Consider the following 19,010-nt stretch of genomic DNA (forward strand, 5'->3'; position numbering starts at 1 on the left):
CGGCTCCTGTGCAGAAAAATGAAGACTTCGGCCCAATTTGCCCAACAAGGGCTCATGTTTTTTTTTCCAAAAATGCCCCTAGGACAAGCTCTATCATCTCGACTCTTTTCCTGTCAAATTAGCACCTGTTATTATATTTTCGTTCTACTTCTTGAAATAAATGCAAAATACTAAAAGTGAGTAGAATCCAGCAATTAATCCACATCAAAGTCAGATAATAGGGGAAATTAATTATAAAATAAATGATAAAATTGCAACCTATCAATTCCCCCCCACACCTAAACCATGCTTGTCCTCAAGCATGAGAACATCAAATAAACACCAATATTTGACAATGGTCATTACTCCATCTACCATATTGCCAAGATACCAAGAAAAATAATAATCAAGCATCAATGGTCAAGTCCAAGAAACATCACTCCGGTTAGCTTTTAAACCACAAGATCCTCTAATTTCATGTTAACTAATCTAAGAAGAAGGAATGACGCATAACATTTATCAGCAAATGGTCCAACTATTAATCAAAATCTCAATATTAAATCCATAATTCGGCAATCTGACTTTTATTACACACTAACACAACCTTCACTTTTTTTTCACAAATTTTTCTACTTTTCTCTCTTTTTTTTTATTCTTTTTTTCTCTTTCAATAGTAACAAAAGACTTAGTCGCTAGCCATTTAAGCCTTTTGACGCGAACTCCAACATTGGCCAGATGAAGGAGCCCGGTTACTCAGCTTCTATCGCCACGTGACCACGTACTCATAGGAATTACTACCTTTTGACGCGAGAATCAACACTTTTAGGTGCAGATCCCCGGTTACTCAGTAGTAACTAATAGCGGAGTACAGTCAAGTTTATTCATAGCTAAAAATCACAAAAACTCAATATAACACAAGAACCAAAAGAAAACTTGCATCAGCTAACCTCATTTTCAAACATGGAGAACTAAGGTTAATAACCGGACCAATTCACATGAAAATGCCAACAGTCATTCCCTATGCTTAGGAGAGTTAACCAAAAAAATTATAAGAGTAAAGCAATCATCGATATTCACCAAAGAGATGTTTTTGGATTCAACCACATTAACTCGACACCCTTTTATTATCAAAACTTGGCAAAAGTAGAAATAGAGGCAATAATCCAACATCAAACTTTGGCATCACTTATGAGCTAATCATTAAAAAGGAAGAAAGAAATTGAACGAGAGGTAGACAAATAGCAAATTAAAAAAAAGAAAGCAAAAACATCTAAGAAAAACTAAAAAGTAGAAAAACTAGCACAGCTGCCCCCCACACCTAGATCCTACATTGCCCTCAATGGAGGAAATAAAGCAGTTAAAGTGAAAAGGACAACGAAACTTCCCTCTCAAGTGGCTACGGGGTAGGCGGGGACGATGGAGGGAAACCGATGTGGTGGAAGTACGCGCCCAAGTTCTGAGTCATCATAACTCAATTCAACCAGCAAATGCAAAACTCTGTCCACCCAAAATCTCAACAAAGCCTCCAAATAGACAGTTAATTTCTCAACTCAAAAGCAGCAATTCCAGTAATAGCAGTATAGAAATTGGAGAATAACCACACAATCACAATCAGGTAGCCAACCAATTGGAAATAACAAATGCTAGTCAAAATACCCCAACCAGTACCACTGGTGCAAAACGTAGTCCAAAATCAATGAAATAGCTATAACAGAGCAGAGTAAACACTACCTATGGCCACCAATGCATCAGCCAACAGTAGAAGCTATACAATGCCACACTCGCAACAGATGCTCCAACAAAGGCAGCAAATGAACTCAATTGAAACGACTATAGAAAGCAAGTGAAATCAAGAGACTAAACACACCCAGTAAACCAAAATTAGCTAACTAACTTCAAGAAGCGATGCAGGGGTCACAATGCCCTTCCGATTCAACAAACAACCCAGAAATTTGCGCTACTACGGTCCTAACAATTCAAGCAATAACCCCCAATATTTATCCAGTAACCAGTGAATAATTCCAAATCTCCAAAGAAAGTCAACAGAGGGCTAAAAGTATAATGGACAAAGCAAGCAGAGGAGCTAGGTGGAAACGCAGCTCTTGAAGTAACTAATCATCCAGGAACAAATAATCGGAAGGAACATAGACCGAAATGATTAGCCAAAAGCCAGATAGTTTTCTAACAGGCAATGGAAATAATCCCCAAGAAATCAGAACTGGGATCGATGGATCAGAACCAACATTGAATAATTTTTGCGCCAGTTTAACAAGCAAATCAAATGGCACAAATGCTACCCAATTCAACAGGCTGTTGCAAACTCAGAAAGGGTAGCTCAGAAATTTAAAAATTTAACACCGCAGTCACAGGGGACACCCCAAAATTAGCAGCAGTTCAACCAAAAAAAACCAATGACCACCAACACTAAGCTAGAGCATGATCAAGCCCAACAATTGTGCGACTCAAACAAGCAGGGGCAGGGCTGCTAGAAAGTGAGGGACAAAGTCCAGATACCTCCACCAGGACCACGTCGGGCGGCGGACAGAGCAGAGGGTAGCGGGCAGAGTGCTTCCGTGGCTTCGGGAGGCAGCAGCGGCGTGGGCTGGTCGTCGCTGGTAGATGAGAGGCCAGCGGATCGAGCTGGGTTGCTCTGCTTGGTGGGCGTGGGCTGTTCGAGAGGAACTGCGCAACAGCGCACGGTGGAGGGTTGCGCGCGATGGTGGTGGCGGGAGTCGCGCGGCCGTGGGATGGCCGCAAGGCTCGTAGCAGAGCTGACGGCGTGGGCGGCGTGCACTCTTGAGGCGAGAGGGAGGAACGCGCGGGACAACCCGCTGTGGTGGCGGCGCTGGACGCTCGGTTGCTGGTCGCGGTTGGCGGCGGTGGATCGAAGGGGGAGAGAGAAACAGCGGAGAAGGAAGAAAGAAAGGAGAAAGAAAGAAGAAGAGAAAGAAAGAAAAAAAAAAGAAAAGAAAGAAAAAAAAAGTTTTTTTTTTTTTTTTAAAATTGAAGAAACCTAGATACGGTTGAAAAATTTTTCTTCTTATTCTTTTTTTTTTGTTTTTGTTTTTGTTTTGTGCTTTTTTTTTTTTGTTTTAAAATTTTTTTGTTTTTTGCGTTGACAAGTCAAGAATAGCTACGGTTAGGAGAGAAATTTTTTTCTTTGATTCCGTATTACTCCTCTTTTTTTTTTTTATCTTTTTTATTTTTCAAATATTTTTTTTTTTTTTTTTTTTTTTATTTTTTTTTCTTTTGTAACAAAAAAGAAAAGAGGTAGCTACGATTAAAAGAATTTTTTTTTTTTTTGAATCCTTACCTTTCCCGCGAACGTGACGCGGGCGCGTCATGAGGGCAAGAGAGCTCCCAGAAGTTTCAGAAGTTTCTGATCGTGAGCTTCCTGCACATTACCACGCGGGCACATCATGAGGGCAAGAGAGCTCCCAGAAGTTTCTGATCGTGAGTTTCCTGCTGTCACCATGCGGGCGGGTCATGACTGAAGGGCACCTATAAATCAGCAAAAACGAAAATTGAAACCCAAAATCAATCGAATTCAAGGAGAATACATCTAAACTACCACACGAAAATGAACAAACAATTAAAAAGAACAATTGGGTTGCCTCCCAAGGAGCGCCTTTCTTTAATGTCTTTGGCTAGACATTATCATGTTTTGCTCATGGAGGATAAAATCTTGTGGCTCGTCTTACTGCTTCATCCTCTATATAGTCCTGATAACCCTTATAAATAGAATAATCCTTGAGCATACGAGCTACGGGCTTCCATGGACTAGTGAATGGCGCTAAACAAGTCAACAATGATCTGCATTCTCCACTCACTCCTCCATCACACGCATTCTTCGGTTCAAGATATTTTTCCATTGCCACTCTTAACTTATTTCTGTCATGAAATTTCAAATTGTCTGGTATAATAAAATCAATTTCAGTAACAGGAATTGAAGAATAGGAGTCAGGAAAATATTGATTAAGGAGTGGAGAAGATGTCACCGCATTTGGAGATTGTTCACTGGATTCATTCACTTGAATGGGTTGCGGTTGGGGTTCCATTTCTTCCTTTTCGGCTTCTTTTTCAACTGCATCTGTAGATTTCTCATTTTGACACTCTTGCATCTCCTCATCACTAGTCAAGCAAATTGCACTCTCATTTTCTTCTAGATCAACAATGGTTTTCGAGGGCCATTCTTCCCTTTGAGAAGCCAATCGATTTATTCTGGATGTCAATAGACATAGTTGATCTGCCAGGTCGCGAAGGCTCGCTTGTGTCTCCTGCTGAAATCGATTTAGGCTCTGTGTCTCCTGATGAAATCGATTTGTATTAGCAATTAGTAATTCCATCATTTCTTCAAGAGACATGCCTGACACGGAGGATGATTGCTGAGACACTTGCTGTTGAAAATCCATTGGCCCGGTCGCATAATCAAAATTGGAATTATCCCACCATCCTTGATCATACCCGTTTGAATAAGGGTCATGCTGCGTTTGATATTGGGGTGAAAAATCTCCAAAAGTATCAATTGGAGCACTTAGATTATCTTGAAATGCGGGGCATGTGTCAGTTGAATAACCTGAATCAAAATAAGTTCCACAATTTGCAACAGTCCATTGATCATTAGGAAAAACATGAGTCTCATAACCCCATTCAGGAACAAAATCCAGTCTATCATCAAAATATGGAATGTTAGCAGCCATAAACTATATAAGAAAATAAGAGAAAAATAAATTAAAAATGAAAACAAGGTGAACTCAAAAAGAAACAAATTAATCTGACACCAGTCCCCGGCAACGGCGCCAAAAATTGACAGGTTGTCGAAGCCTGTGCAATAATAAAACCTGCTCAAACTAAAAGTAATTTCTGTAGATAGCAGTAAGCAGGGTCGAATCCACAGGGACTGGGAGTAATTGTTCCTTTTCAAATTCACAGTGACAAGGGGGGTGTTTTTATCTCAGAGGTGACAATTTAAGCAATTCAACTAAAATCTAAAAAACTACTAAAAATTAAATAACAAATTACTAAAATCAAATGAGTGATAATTAAGGATCTAGCCAAGGAATAACTTCAGCAATGGTTCACCTAATTGATCATCGATAAGCAAAGGCAATTCCAATTATTTACTAATAAATAGGTTATAACTGCCAAACAAACGATGACAGTCAACCCCTCCTTACTGTGTCGATGATTAAGGTACGCCCGTTAATCACTGCTCTAATTGAGAAATAATCCTAGGTACGCCCATAGAATTTAATTCCCCAATTGCCTTACGTATTAGAGGAGCCCTATTCTAATCAAATAACGCACTACCAGGGTTATTTTAGATTTGCCCGCGTATTCCCCTGACACAAGTCTAATTATGCCAGTTGTCACTATTTCAAGGCAATTAAACAATTACGGATTTAACACCTCAATTGACAATAGATTATTAAATTAACTAATTATCCGGATCCAAGACAATCAATTAATTAAACAACCATAAGCACTGCAATCAAGGAATATGCAAATACCAATAAATAAGAGAAAAAGATAAAATTAAATCGATCTCACAATTTTAGATGACCCAAAGCATCCGTTGTCCCTTGACTAGATAAGGGAAATTAGTTCATTGTTGCTAAACAAAGCCCACAAGAAATTGTAAAGAGAGCCGCGGCCATTATCACAGATGTTTGAAGAATTCAATTCGCAAGAACTAAAGGGGAAGAAAAGTCAAAGCTTTCCTCTTTGCTCCTGCCATGCGTACTAAGACCCAAAGGAAAAGTCACCAATAATGCTCCTAAGCTACAGACGAAAGACTAAACAAAGCCAGTCATCCTTTCCTCTGCTGCCGTTCTCTTTCTTTTTTTCTTTTCTTGTGTGCGGCGGCCCTCCTTGCGGAGAGGACTCCGGAGGAAGAAGAAGCTCAGGACCCCTGCGGCGCTCCAGCCCTTTTTCTAGTTGTTGTCTTCGGTCAAAATTACCAAAAAGGTCTTGCATCTCCTTGTTCCAAAAATACCCTGGATGCCTGCTACTTGAACTCTTTCCTGATAACTGTCAAATCGGCACTTATTATGGTATTTTCGTTCTACTCCCTGAAATATATGCAAAATACTAAAAGTGAGTAGAATCTAACAATTAATTCAGATTGGGTCAGGTAATAGGAGAAATTAATAATAAAATAAATGATAAAATTGCAACCTATCAAATATATACATGAATTTTAAAAAAACTATTCATACACATGATCAATGAGAGATAAAAAAAAATCATTTTGTGAAATGTTAAGGATTTAAAAATTTATTTTGTAAAATGTGAGAAACGAAAAAATTGGTTAATAGCCCTTTAGTTTGAAACTCCAAAGTCAAACCAGTTTAAATTAAATTAGTGCTAGTTATTATTAAGACACCTCATACAAGTTGGTTAAGAATTTAACTATGAAAAACCCCATCCAATAAGAGAAATAAGATATGGGCGTTTTTCCTTATTTTCTCAAACGAATTTTGGGTATTTTTCTCTCAACATTTTGATCAAAAAATCTTACTAGACAATTTGTCTGTTGATTAGTCTTACTACAATTAGCGTGTCAATTAGTAAAACTTGGTGAGTATTTATAGACAAATAAGTTGTCCATATCATTTTAGAAACCTGAAACTAGTTTCTAGTACGATTTAACTTCCTAATTAGAGTTAGCTTTTTTATTCTAATACAACTCTTGTATTTTGAAGATTTAAACTTATTTGTACCATAAGTTCCTCAAGTTTAATTTATCTCACAAATTAAATTACAAGTTATAAAACTTATCCTTTAAGTCCCTACTTTAATTTCATTTAATAGCCATGACTTGGTTAATATGAGTTGTGGTGCGACCTTGAATGTAACAAATTGCAAAAACTATATTTTTTAGAACTCAACTCAACTGGTAGGTATATTGGGTAATACATGTTCTTAGTTCGACTCTAAAACTCTCTTTGTTTATTTTTTTTCTCACTAGAGGTACCTCGGCTGTGCAACGCACAGCCAGGGCCCTCTAGAACATTAGTTAAATACATAGTAACAAATGTTTTAGTACATGATAAATAGAAATATAGGAAAAATAATTAAGTATAAAAATAATTAAAATTTGCTGTGAAAAGAAATTTCATATATAAAGTTAACCCCAATTTATTGTGATTTGGAAACAGAATTTTTAACCAATATTATGTGTACGTAATGATACCAAAAAAGAAAAGAAAGCAAATCCATTATTAGTGCATTATCGGTTTAATAGCAGCATAGTTTTAGTTGTAATTAAATAAAGAGTAGTCATAATGTTTCTAACATTTTAATAATTAGAAAAAATATAGAAAGCCACAAAAACCTGTCACTATCTTCAACATCAATAAAAAAAAAATACAAACTTGCATATTTTTCTTTCTTTTTTGAGAGAAAGAGCGAGTTAATCTATCCATTTAAATCATGTCTAATAGCATTACAAATAGATGAAAATATTATCTAACCAATAGTTATAGAATACGTATAGCAAGTTTAAATAAAAACATGAATTGCCATATTTGTAAATCTACATATGCAAATTCAAATCCAACAATTTGTTTGATTGCAAATGTCTTCTTAATCAAAATAGAATTTTCTAATAATATTTTGTAGAGTGACACTCTAAACTAAAAGCCTCAATACTAACTTCCCACCAAATGCATTCCTTTGAAAACTGCAATTGTTTTAGCAAGTCAAATCGACAAAATATTATTAACTTCTTTAGCCAAATAGTAATGATATGTCCAGTTCTATGCCTAACAATCATCTCAAACTCTAATTACATTATCTACCATTATGGGCAATAAAAATGGATAAGAGTACCAAGTCATATAGAACAAGTTTAAGTAAAAGATTCTGAAATCTAATTTTGCACTTCTTTTATTTCCAAGCTATCATTTGCTAAAATCATTTGCTAAAATAAAAACCATGAAAATAAACTACCTATTATGGATACAAGCTAGTCATTCAATATGTTGAATGAAGAGATATAAAATATTATCTTCACATTTTAAATTGCTAGCCCCAACAATTATTTTACCCATCATCCACCTTATCCAGTTTATAAGCACTTTTCACAATTAATAAACTTTATATAAATTAAAATATAACTATCTATCCATAAATTAAGAGATTCTGGTTAATTTTTAATTTAATAGGCATCATTTTTTCTTCCTGATCATCGTTTACATTGGATTTTTATTTATTAGATTTTTTTCTCCTCTACTGTAGTACTATCCCTATTATCAAATAACAATTTTAATAAATAAAAAATTAGAATTAGAATGAATCTGCATAATGGTGTTATTTATTTTATGAGGGAAAAGTAGTTACAATTCTTTCATTGTTAGCCTAAAAATTCTTCATGTAATCACCACCCGTCTTGTTGTCAGTTTTTTCCAAAAATAAAAAGATCAAAAAGTAGTTTCAGAATAAATAAAATATAAAAAACTAAAAAAAATGTTTCTTTAGATTTGGGGAAAAATATCCACAGCATCACATACCTATTTTGGGCAGAAAAGAAAGTCAGATGAAGAAGAAATAGGTGAGAAAAGCAATAAGCAAAGGTTGCTGATCAAGACGCAAAAAATGACAAAAAAAATATCAAATAGTATATACCAAAAAGAGACATTAAAAGTAGAAGATCATGAATCATAATTATTGGACTATGGAAGAAAGGAAATATCAAACCCATTCTTGATATCCGATAATGAAATCATTCATTTAGTTAATTATGGACAAAAATGAAAGAAAATGCATCAACTAATCCAATAGAGAAAAAATAGAATAAATGATTAATTAGGATGATAGGGGAAAAAAATGGAGTACAAAGTGGAAACTAAATAACAAACCTGCAGTGTACATGAGGATTTGTTTAATTATCTTTAATCAAAAAGGAGAAAGGAAATAAAGTGAACAAAAGCAAAAACAAAGCAAAATGAAGAAAAGAAAAGGAATGTGCCACGTGTCAAAATGAGAGGGATCCACTTGGCAATTATTGGAGTTGCTATAGCAACTCCACTTTCTTCTTATATAATAGGTAGATAAGATTTAGATTCTTTCTCACAAAAAAAAAAAAAAAAGATTCACTTAAAGCAAAAGACAGTTTTTGTGGCAGATAAGGTCGAGTGGTGCTAAAACAATCATTTGACATCCTATTGGAGAAATTCTATGACTAATCTAATAGCTAGATAGATGGAAGGAGAAGATCTGGTTGAAAAGGCATTAGCCTGCTAATCAAGTTTAAAATTTTTCCAAATTAGATGTCTTGGATTTAAATTCCTCTTTTATCTCTCCACTTCTTAAATCACGCCATTTCTCTATTAAAAGGTTGTTGCAATGCAAAAACACTAGAATTCGATAATCAATGAACAACACTCAGTTAGCAAAAAGCACATTATTCAAATTAGCTTCAGAACTAGAATACGAATTTTTCACTCTTTAAGGGTACATAGGTCCGTCACGCAGAAACCTCGTATGGTTGGGAGATTTTGATTGGAGTAGTAAAGTTACTCCAAAAAATCTCTGGAATGTAACCCTATGCAGTTTTTCCTAATCTTTTATTGGTAAGTACTTGAAAAACTAAACTTCCGAGCCACAAAAAATAATCCATTGCTTTAGGTTTAATGACACCTCAACTGAAAATTATTCATTCATAAGTTGCCTGGTAACTGGATCATGTCGGCATGCGGAATGAAAAATCAAGCACAGTGTTTATACGTTGGATTTTGGAGAAATTGCTAATTAGGAGCAAATATGAATTTGAAGATACCAAACTAAGAGATTAATCTATTCTAAAAAAAAAAAAAGGTAAAAGTTTCTGGATCTCTAAATTATGATCCCCTAATGGTGTTTTCCACCTCATGATTATCGAAGTTAATATGAAATACAGAAAAGAGTAAACTAGCAATTTTTGAAGTTAATTTAATTTGGTCCACTAAGTCAACCGATACGGCATACACAGAAGAAGCTCCGGGAGCAGCATGACCAGTGACTACTGTCCACAAAATGTAGGGTCTCCAGTCCCTTGACTTTGCTCGGAGACTAGTGAACTTTGAAACTCATTCCTTAGTACTGAACCCACTAACCAAATATCATTTAGCATTCCTTAGTTTTTCTTTAAATTTTACAAGATGCCATTTAGCATTTTAAAAAAAAAAGTAAAGGAAAACATGCAGATTAAAGCTAGCTATCAATGAAATCACAGTAGGTTGTTGAAAACTGGTCCACACCACTCAATGAATTAGCGAGAAATTTCTAATTTTGTGATGAATTTTAAAAAAATTCTACAAAAGGAGTGATTTTGGTAATGAATTCCGTCCGGGAAATCTTCGCATTCGTGGCGAATGCGAGGTTAGAATAGAGCTCGCATTCGCGAAATGCGAGCTCTACTTATTGAGCTCGCATTCCGCAAATGCGAGCTCTAATTTAATGTTTCTTTGCATGAACTCCTAGTTTGCTGGTTCAGACTTGCGGCTTTGAAACTTTATCTACTTCAGTTGCTGTTTGGTTGTCTTTGTTTGGCCGCAAGTTCTGATCTGCTGAGATTTGTGTTTATAATCAATAACCCTGGTTTCATTTGAAGTGTTCAGTGTTAAGGGGTATTTGGGGTGATAGGTTCACTAGTTTTGTTTGAAGCTTTGCATGATTTTTCTGCATCGAAATTTGCAGAAGCATTGTTGTTGAAGAAAAAACTGTTCTTTGATGCTCGCATGATCCTTTCATCTAATTTGTTTTGTGCTTAAACATAAGGATTTTTGCGGCTAAAAGATGGAAAATGTTTAGAATTTTTATTACTATAGTCTAAGTGTTGACTGTTCAAGTCATTAGTTGCAGTCGGATGAAAGGAAACTACATCAGACACCATAAAGGCTGTGCCGCGAGCCTGCTGCCGAACCATCTTGCATGAAGTATTTTCAATATTTGCATAGACGTAACTAAAGGTATCCATAATAACCTATAATGTTGATCCATCCAAACCCGTATACTATAACCTGCCCATTAATTTTGAATAGATCTAATTAGGTATTCAATTAAATCCATCTAATTGGTGGATAATGGGTTGACTCAACTCACTCATTTATACTCATTTAAAAATAATTATACATTTTAAGTTAGCATTTAATGAGTGTTAAGTAAATAAATTTCAATTTCTTATGAATCAAATAACAATAAAATACCTTTATTTTTTTTGTCAAACAACACGCAAAAAAATAGAGAAAAAAGAGTAGAATTTTAAGTGACTTATAAATAGGTAATTGGGTATACCCAGACCCATTTATTTAATGAGTATAAATTTGCTAGCCTACCTGCATTTGTGATTGGCAGGTACGATTCCACGAGAGATAGGCAATCTCCAAAACCTGCATGGGCTCAATCTGGAATGGAATCAGATCACGGGAAGCATTCCAAGAGAAATCGGGAATTTGACGATGCTTACTGAGCTCTACTTCGCCAACAACTCCTTGACAGGTAAATGCATCTTTAAAGTACCATTTTTTGGTGAAGTAAATTGAAATCGGTTAACTAAACGCTTACATCCATTCAAAATTTTTTTTTTCATTTATAATTGGTTTCTTCAGAGAATTTTACAGCCTAATGATTGATATGCTTCCTTTGAAAATGAATCTGGTACGCAGGTACAATACCACGAGAGCTGGGTAACCTTTACCGACTCGAGAATCTTCAGTTACCTTATAATGGCTTGAATGGCTCCATTTCCCGTGGCATCTTCAACCTCTCAGCATTGCGGAATATTGACCTTGCATCTAATCTTCTATCAGGAAATCTTCCGCGGGATCTAGGATACAGACTGCCCAAGTTATTATTCATAGAGCTTGATGGGAATAACCTTGGTGGAGTTATACCAGTGTCCATTTCAAATTGTTCCCAATTAAGAATGCTAGAACTTTCCATTAACGGATTCACTGGTTCCATTCCTGACGCCCTCGGGGACCTTAGACTTCTACAATATCTAGATCTGTATGGCAACTATTTAACAAGTGATCCTACATCTATGGAGCTGAGCTTCATCACTTCATTGACAAAATGCAAAAACTTGGTTGTTTTAGGCCTGGGCACAAATCCGTTAAATGGGCTTCTTCCAGCTTCCATTGGGAATCTCTCTGCTACTCTACAGAAATTGTATATAGGAACTAGTGAAATCAAGGGCACCATACCAAGTCAAGCTGGCAACTTGACCAATTTGATATTGCTTGCTCTACAATCGAATCACTTGACCGGAGGTATTCCAACAGCATTCAAAAATCTACAAAACCTGCAAGGTTTGGCTGTGGGAGATAATAATCTTAACGGCACCTTAGATAGCCTTTGCAATTTGCATGGCTTGACTTTAATAGATCTGACCACAAACCATTTTTTTCCGGGTCTATACCAGACTGCTTTGGCAATATGACTTCTCTTCGGGATCTTAAACTAGGAAACAACTTTTTAGCCTCTGCCATACCTAATAGTTTTTGGAACCTCAAAGATCCCTTGCGGTTGAACTTATCCTCAAACTCCCTTAATGGTTCCTTGCCTCTTGAAGTTGGAAATTTGAAAGCTATTACATCTATAGACATATCAGCGAATCAATTCTCCGGTGACATTCCTAGCACAACAGGTGATTGCAATACCTGTTGATTTTAAATTTATCCCAAAACCAATTTCATGGATCTATCCCAGAGTCATTTGGCAATATGCTCAGCTTGCAAGGACTTTACTTATCGCACAACAATCTTTCTGGCTACATACCGAAGTCATTGGAGGCACTTCGGGACCTCAAAGACCTTGACGTTTCTTATAACCATTTAAGTGGTGAAATTCCTTCTGGTGGTCACTTTGCGAACTTTACCGCTGAATCTTTTCTGTTCAACGATGCATTGTGCGGAGATTCCAGGTTCCATGTGCCGCCTTGCCCAAGAACTAATTCAATTCACAGGTCAAGAACCAAAAAGGTGCTTCTATTTGTATTTGCTCCTCTGGGAATCGCTTCTGTGGTTGTCGCAGCCTTAGCAATTGTCTTCAGAAGATATTGGAAGAATTATCGGGATTCTAAAGGAACAAACATGGTATTAGTGCCAACGCAAGAAAGAGTTTCGTACTATGATCTTCTTCGAGCAACTGATGGATACAGTGAAAGCAATTTGCTTGGCATTGGGAGTTTTGGATCTGTTTACAAGGGGATTCTCAATGATGGAAGGTCTATTGCTGTAAAGGTTTTCAATTTGGAACTGGAAGGAGTGCTCAAGAGCTTTGATGTAGAGTGTGAAGTCCTGAAGAACCTGCGCCATCGAAATCTTGTGAAGGTCATCAGCGGTTGTTCGAACCAGGATTTTAGGGCGTTGTTGCTTGAATACATGTGCAATGGAAGCCTTGAGAAATGGCTGTATTCTGACAACGATTTCTTAGATACTCTACAGAGATTGAATATAATGATAGATGTGGCAAGTGCAGTGCAATATCTCCACGAAGAATATTCGACGCCTGTGATTCACTGTGATTTGAAGCCCAGTAATGTCTTACTTGATGAAGATATGGTTGCCCACGTCAGCGACTTTGGTGTTGCAAAAATGCTGGAAAAGGAGGAAAGCTTTGCATGGACCAAGACCTTAGCTACAATTGGCTACATTGCTCCAGGTAATGATTCTTCAATCTTAATCCTAAAGTTTGTGCATAGCATTTAGTTTCTTTTTGCCTTCTTTTATGTGACACTTGTTCAATTTGAACGTTGGTTGTAGAGTATGGATCTGAGGGGTTGATATCAGCAAAATGCGATGTTTATAGCTATGGAATCATGCTGATGGAAGTTTTTTCAAGAAGAAAGCCTAATGATGAGATGTTTGCTGGAAATTTGAACTTGAAGAGTTGGATAAATGATTCTCTGCCTAATTCGATTCTTCGAGTCATTGATGCTAAGTTGTTGAAGCGTGAGGATGAAAATTTCACTGAGAAGTTGGAGGGTTTTTCATCCATCATGGAATTGGCCTTGAAATGTGTTCGTGAATCTCCAACTGACAGACTCAGTATGAAAGTTGTTCTTGAAACACTGAAGAAGATCAAACTCAAATTCATGCAGGTCAGGCAGGCTGATGAATAGTTCGGATCGAATATGTGGCATCTTTTATAATCATCAGAAATATTAGGGAAGAGCGGCCAATTTGTTTATATCAAATAAACTGAACCACGTGAGATTTGAAAGGCGTTGTATTACTGCAAATAAAATTGTATGATTAAAATTTGGAATTTCTGAATGTAGAGAGAAGCAGGGAACCTCTGTGTTCAAAAAATAACCTCCTCGATGTCATGACGCTGTAGTTGCTTTCACTGATGATATCTGCTTCAATTCTTTACCAGTTTCTTAGACATAGGAATCATATAGATCAGTGAAAACCATATCCCTTGCTTATGGCTTAGATTATAAAGCAATTCCCAAAAACGACAATTTCTGATTCATCCAACAATTTTGGCAACTAAAGTACCCAGAATTTTCTCATTTCTTGAATCACAGCATACTTACTCCATAGATTTTATTCAATTCTGGTTCACAATTGACTGACTAAAGTGCCTTTCCGGTCAAATAAACGTATGGTCAGGCGAGAGAGGAAGCGAGAGAAAGAAATTCTGCTCCCACCATTCTTGAAATTCTTTGTTGCCGAGTAATTTAATTTGGTCCACTGAGTCAACGACTCTACTCTCTGCCCGAAGAGTTGTCACACCTGCGCCGCCTGAGGTTCGTCAGGTTAACCTCTAACAACTTCACTGGAGAGATTCCAATGTGGTTTGGTCACTTCCCAGAACTCCAGTTCCTGTTTCTGGACAGCAATGGTTTTAGTGGTTTTATTCCTCCTCCTATCTCTAACTTGTCAAAACTGGAAACCTTAAATCTGAGAGACAATTTCCTGGGAGGTAATATTCCAGAAAATATGGGAAATCTTTCGGTCCTCAGAGAGCTGTATCTATCCGGGGATGACTTAGTTGGTCAGATACCATTGAGTTTATGCAAGTTTTCCCATCTTCAGGTGCTAGACTTGTCTAACAACAGGTTAAGCGGGCACATACCTAAAGAAATTGGAAATCTGGAGAAGCTCAAGGAGTTATACCTCATCACCAATAACTTAACAGGTAATAATTTTGCTTTGCCTTTGTATACTCACATGGTCAAACAGCGGTTAATAGTTTTTTTTTACCAGTTTGACACAAGGATTAGAAAAGCGTGTTCAAGTGAAATCAAAAAATATATACACACTATTCATACTGTTGAGATGAAATCAAATAAATATATACATGGGTTTTAAAAAAACTATTCATACACATGATCAATGAGGGATAAAAAAAAATCATTTTGTGAAATGTTAAGGATCGAAAAATTCATTTTGTAAAATATGATAAATGAAAAAATTTATTTTGTGAAATGTGAGAACTATGGAATGAATTATGTAAAATTTGATTTGACATTCTGTCCTTAAAAAATGCTCACGTACAAGATACATAATGGATTCCAACCAAAAACTAGTTGAAAACTTAGATAAGAACCAAATTTGACCAATGTAAATTTGCAAGGGACGTAAAATTACACTTCTAAAAGTAAGGGACGAAAACAATCATTTTGCAAAATGTGAGAAACGTTTTAAACGATTTTCTCTTTTCAAAACATGGTCAAAATTGTCATCAATTAGACAAATTACAAATGCACATTTTTTTTAGGCATGATTTAACATACCTCCCCTAACGTTCATGACAATTATAGGCGGTACCCTCTAAATTTGAAAAATTACACCTACATCTCCTCTTGGTGTAAAATAACAAAAATAACCTTTACGAACTACAAAATGCAACGGCTCCATGGAGGGAATAATTCATTTGAAGTTAAATTTAAAAAATCATTTAATAAAGAAAAAAAGAAGAAGAACGACAGCAATAGATTCTATCTCGTCTTAGCCACCAAAATCACCTAAATCTTTCTCAATATGGTCATAGTTTGGGAGGGAGAAGAATTTAGATTCCTATAAACAATAAAGTGTTACTGAACTAGCATCCAATTTTTTTTTTTATAATTCTGTCAGCATGAATAATTTTTTTATTTTGAGGGAAAAGGAATGGATTTGGTAGATAATTTTCTTAAAGTATGTGAGCAGTATTTTTAGTTCAAAATTATTAAGGAACTTTGTATTTGTGGAGGAAAATCAAGTAAGGGTGATTTAGGATTATCAATAGCAATATTTTGTTTACATCAGCAAAGTGAGCCCCAAACAAATTTCTAAAAAAGGTTTTTACTTTTTCAAACTTAGAGGGCATTGCTTGCAATTGTCATAAACCTTAGGGATGGTTTGTGAAACTGTTCCTTTGTTTTAAGTAAATCCATGTTTGCATTCTGTCGGATGTGGATGTAAGAAGCTAAGGATTGTAAACTTGAAAGGGCAAGACATATATGGAGGTGAATATGGAGAAAATTAGATTATTTTCATGATTACCAACACAAAATGTCGCTTGCTAGTTAGATTTCGATCAAGTAAGACTGTTTTCAATATATCTCTAAAATGAATATGATTAATTTGGAGAGATTGGCAATCTATACGGTTTAGAGCTTCTCGTATCAGGGAGTAACAACTTGACAGGTAAATGTATAGCTTCACCACTACTTATGGTCTATTTACAATCGTGCAACTAGCAATATTTGGATGTCCATAAAATTCATCAGATACTCCTACTTACTATGGAAAACATCCACTAAAGCAAACTTAGAAGTTCCTGAAGAGGTCTATATTCCCTGGACGTAACTACTTAGAAAGTTGTCACAACATTTACATACTTTAGACAAGCATAAATCCAATGATTATTAACCACTTTTTTACATTTACATACTTTAGATCCTTGGACCATCTCTTTTTTTTTTTTTTTTTTTAACCCCTTTCTGTGCTGCATTGGAACGATTATTATGTGGAGAAACATTTTATATTATTCGCTCTACCATTTTTTTTGGTATTTTTGATGTTAGCTGCTTGCCGACTTGTACGATTGGCAGGTACGATTCCACGAGAGATAGGCAATCTCCAAAACCTGCAGGGGCTCAATCTGGAATTGAATCAAATCACGGGAAGCATTCCAAGAGAAATTGGGAATTTGACGATGCTTACTGAACTCTATTTCGCCAACAACTCCTTGACAGGTAAATACATCTTTTTTGTTGAAGTAAATCGAAATCGGTTAACTAAACGCTTACATCTTTTCTTTTTTAATTTATAACTGGTTTCTTCAGAGAATTTTACAGCCTAATGATAGATATGCTTCCTTTGAAAATGAATCTGGTATGCAGGTACAATACCACGAGAGATGGGTAACCTTTACCAACTCGAGAATCTTGAGTTGTTTTCTAATGGCTTGAATGGCTCCATTCCCCCTGGGCTCTTCAACCTCTCAGCATTGCGGAATATTGACCTTGCATCTAATCTTCTATCAGGAAATCTTCCGCCGGATCTAGGATACAGACTGCCCAAGTTATTAGCCATAGATCTTGATGGGAATAACCTTGGTGGAGTTATACCAGTGTCCATTACAAATTGTTCCCAATTAAGAATGCTAGAACTTTCAGTTAACGGATTCACTGGTTCCATTCCTGACGCCCTCGGGGACCTTAGACTTCTGCAATTTCTAGCTCTGTATGGCAACAATTTAACAAGTGATCCTACATCTATGGAGCTGAGCTTCATCACTTCATTGACAAAATGCAAAAACTTGTATTATTTATACCTGGGCCGAGACCCCTTCAAGGGGCTTCTTCCAGCTTCCGTTGGGAATCTCTCTGCTTCTCTACAGATATTGCATTTAGGAAGTAGTGAAATCAAGGGCACCATACCAAGTCAAACTGGCAACTTGACCAATTTGCTATTGCTTGATCTACGATCGAATCACTTGACCGGAGGTATTCCAACAGCATTCAAAAATCTACAAAACCTGCAAGGTTTGGCTGTGGAAGATAATAATCTTAACGACACCTTAGATAACCTTTGCAATTTGCATAGCTTGACTTTAGTATATCTGACCACAAACCAGTTTTCCGGGTCTTTACCAGAATGCTTTGGTAATATGACTTCTCTTCGGGATTTTAAAATAGGAAACAACTTTTTAGTCTCTGCCATACCTAATAGTTTTTGGAAACTCAAAGATCTCTTGCAGTTGAACTTATCCTCAAACTCCCTTAATGGTTCCTTGCCTCTTGAAGTTGGAAATCTGAAAGCTATAACATCTATAGACGTATCAGCCAATCAATTCTCTGGTGACATTCCCAGCACCACAGGTGATTTGCAAAACCTGTTGATTTTAAATTTATCCCAAAACCAATTTCATGGATCTATCCTAGAGTCATTTGGCAATATGCTCAGCTTGCAAGGACTTTACTTATCGCACAACAATCTTTCTGGCTTCATACCGAAGTCATTGGAGGCACTTCGGGACCTCAAAGAGCTTGACGTTTCTTATAACCATTTAAGTGGTGAAATTCCTTCTGGTGGTCACTTTAGGAACTTTACTGCAGAATCTTTTCTGTTCAATGAGGCATTGTGCTGAGATTCCAGGTTTCATGTGCCGCCTTGCCCAGGAACTAATTCAATTCACAGGTCCAGAACAAAAAAGGTGCTTCTATTTGTATTTGCTCCTCTGGGAATCACTTCTGTGGTTGTCGCAGCCTTAGCAATTGTCTTCATGATAGGTTGCAATTTTATTATTAATTTTCCTTATTACCCGAGTTGATGTGGATTAATTGTTGGATTCTACTCACTTTTATTGTTTTGCATTTATTTCAGGGAGTAGAATGGAAATATGATAACAAGTATCAATTTAGCAGAAAAGGAGCCCAAGTAGAGGTGTGCATTCGGTGCAAATTCGGTAATTCGGTGCACTGAATTCGGTTATTCTACCTGTAAAAATTTAAACCGTTTTCAATTCCGAATTGGGCATAACCAAATTCATTCCGCAACCGATTTCAAATTCGAAAACGGTAATGAATTCGGTTAAACCGAATTCAT

The 19,010-nt window shown here is 36.3% G+C and overlaps 2 protein-coding genes across 2 annotated transcripts in view; both read left to right on the plus strand.

Moving 5' to 3' along the window:
* The window catches only part of LOC113780794 (receptor kinase-like protein Xa21), a 23,944-nt gene extending 9,703 nt beyond the window's left edge, over window positions 1–14,241 (plus strand). The window contains exons 3-7 of the mRNA XM_027326571.1: window positions 11,317–11,460; window positions 11,628–12,272; window positions 12,428–12,610; window positions 12,673–13,626; window positions 13,728–14,241. Coding sequence (XP_027182372.1) covers window positions 11,317–11,460; window positions 11,628–12,272; window positions 12,428–12,610; window positions 12,673–13,626; window positions 13,728–14,086 — 2,285 coding nt within the window. The 3' untranslated portion in view covers window positions 14,087–14,241. The remainder of the gene's footprint in view (window positions 1–11,316; window positions 11,461–11,627; window positions 12,273–12,427; window positions 12,611–12,672; window positions 13,627–13,727) is intronic.
* A 521-nt stretch (window positions 14,242–14,762) lies between these two features.
* On the plus strand, window positions 14,763–18,552 carry LOC113780795 (probable LRR receptor-like serine/threonine-protein kinase At1g34110). The gene is made up of 3 exons (XM_027326572.1): window positions 14,763–15,111; window positions 17,012–17,155; window positions 17,303–18,552. Exons 1-3 carry the CDS (start codon window positions 14,763–14,765, stop codon window positions 18,550–18,552), a joined length of 1,743 nt encoding a protein of 580 aa, XP_027182373.1.
* Window positions 18,553–19,010: the final 458 nt, after the last annotated feature.

The sequence above is a fragment of the Coffea eugenioides genome, chromosome 8, assembly GCF_003713205.1.
Source record: "Coffea eugenioides isolate CCC68of chromosome 8, Ceug_1.0, whole genome shotgun sequence".
NCBI lineage: Eukaryota > Viridiplantae > Streptophyta > Magnoliopsida > Gentianales > Rubiaceae > Coffea > Coffea eugenioides.

Coding starts and splice junctions, on each gene's coding strand:
- LOC113780795 (XM_027326572.1), top strand. CDS start 14,763: ATGTGGTTTGGTCACTTCCCAGAACTCCAGTTCCTGTTTCTGGACAGC. Junction 15,112..17,011: donor CATCACCAATAACTTAACAG/GTAATAATTTTG, acceptor TACGATTGGCAG/GTACGATTCCACGAGAGATA. Junction 17,156..17,302: donor CGCCAACAACTCCTTGACAG/GTAAATACATCT, acceptor TCTGGTATGCAG/GTACAATACCACGAGAGATG.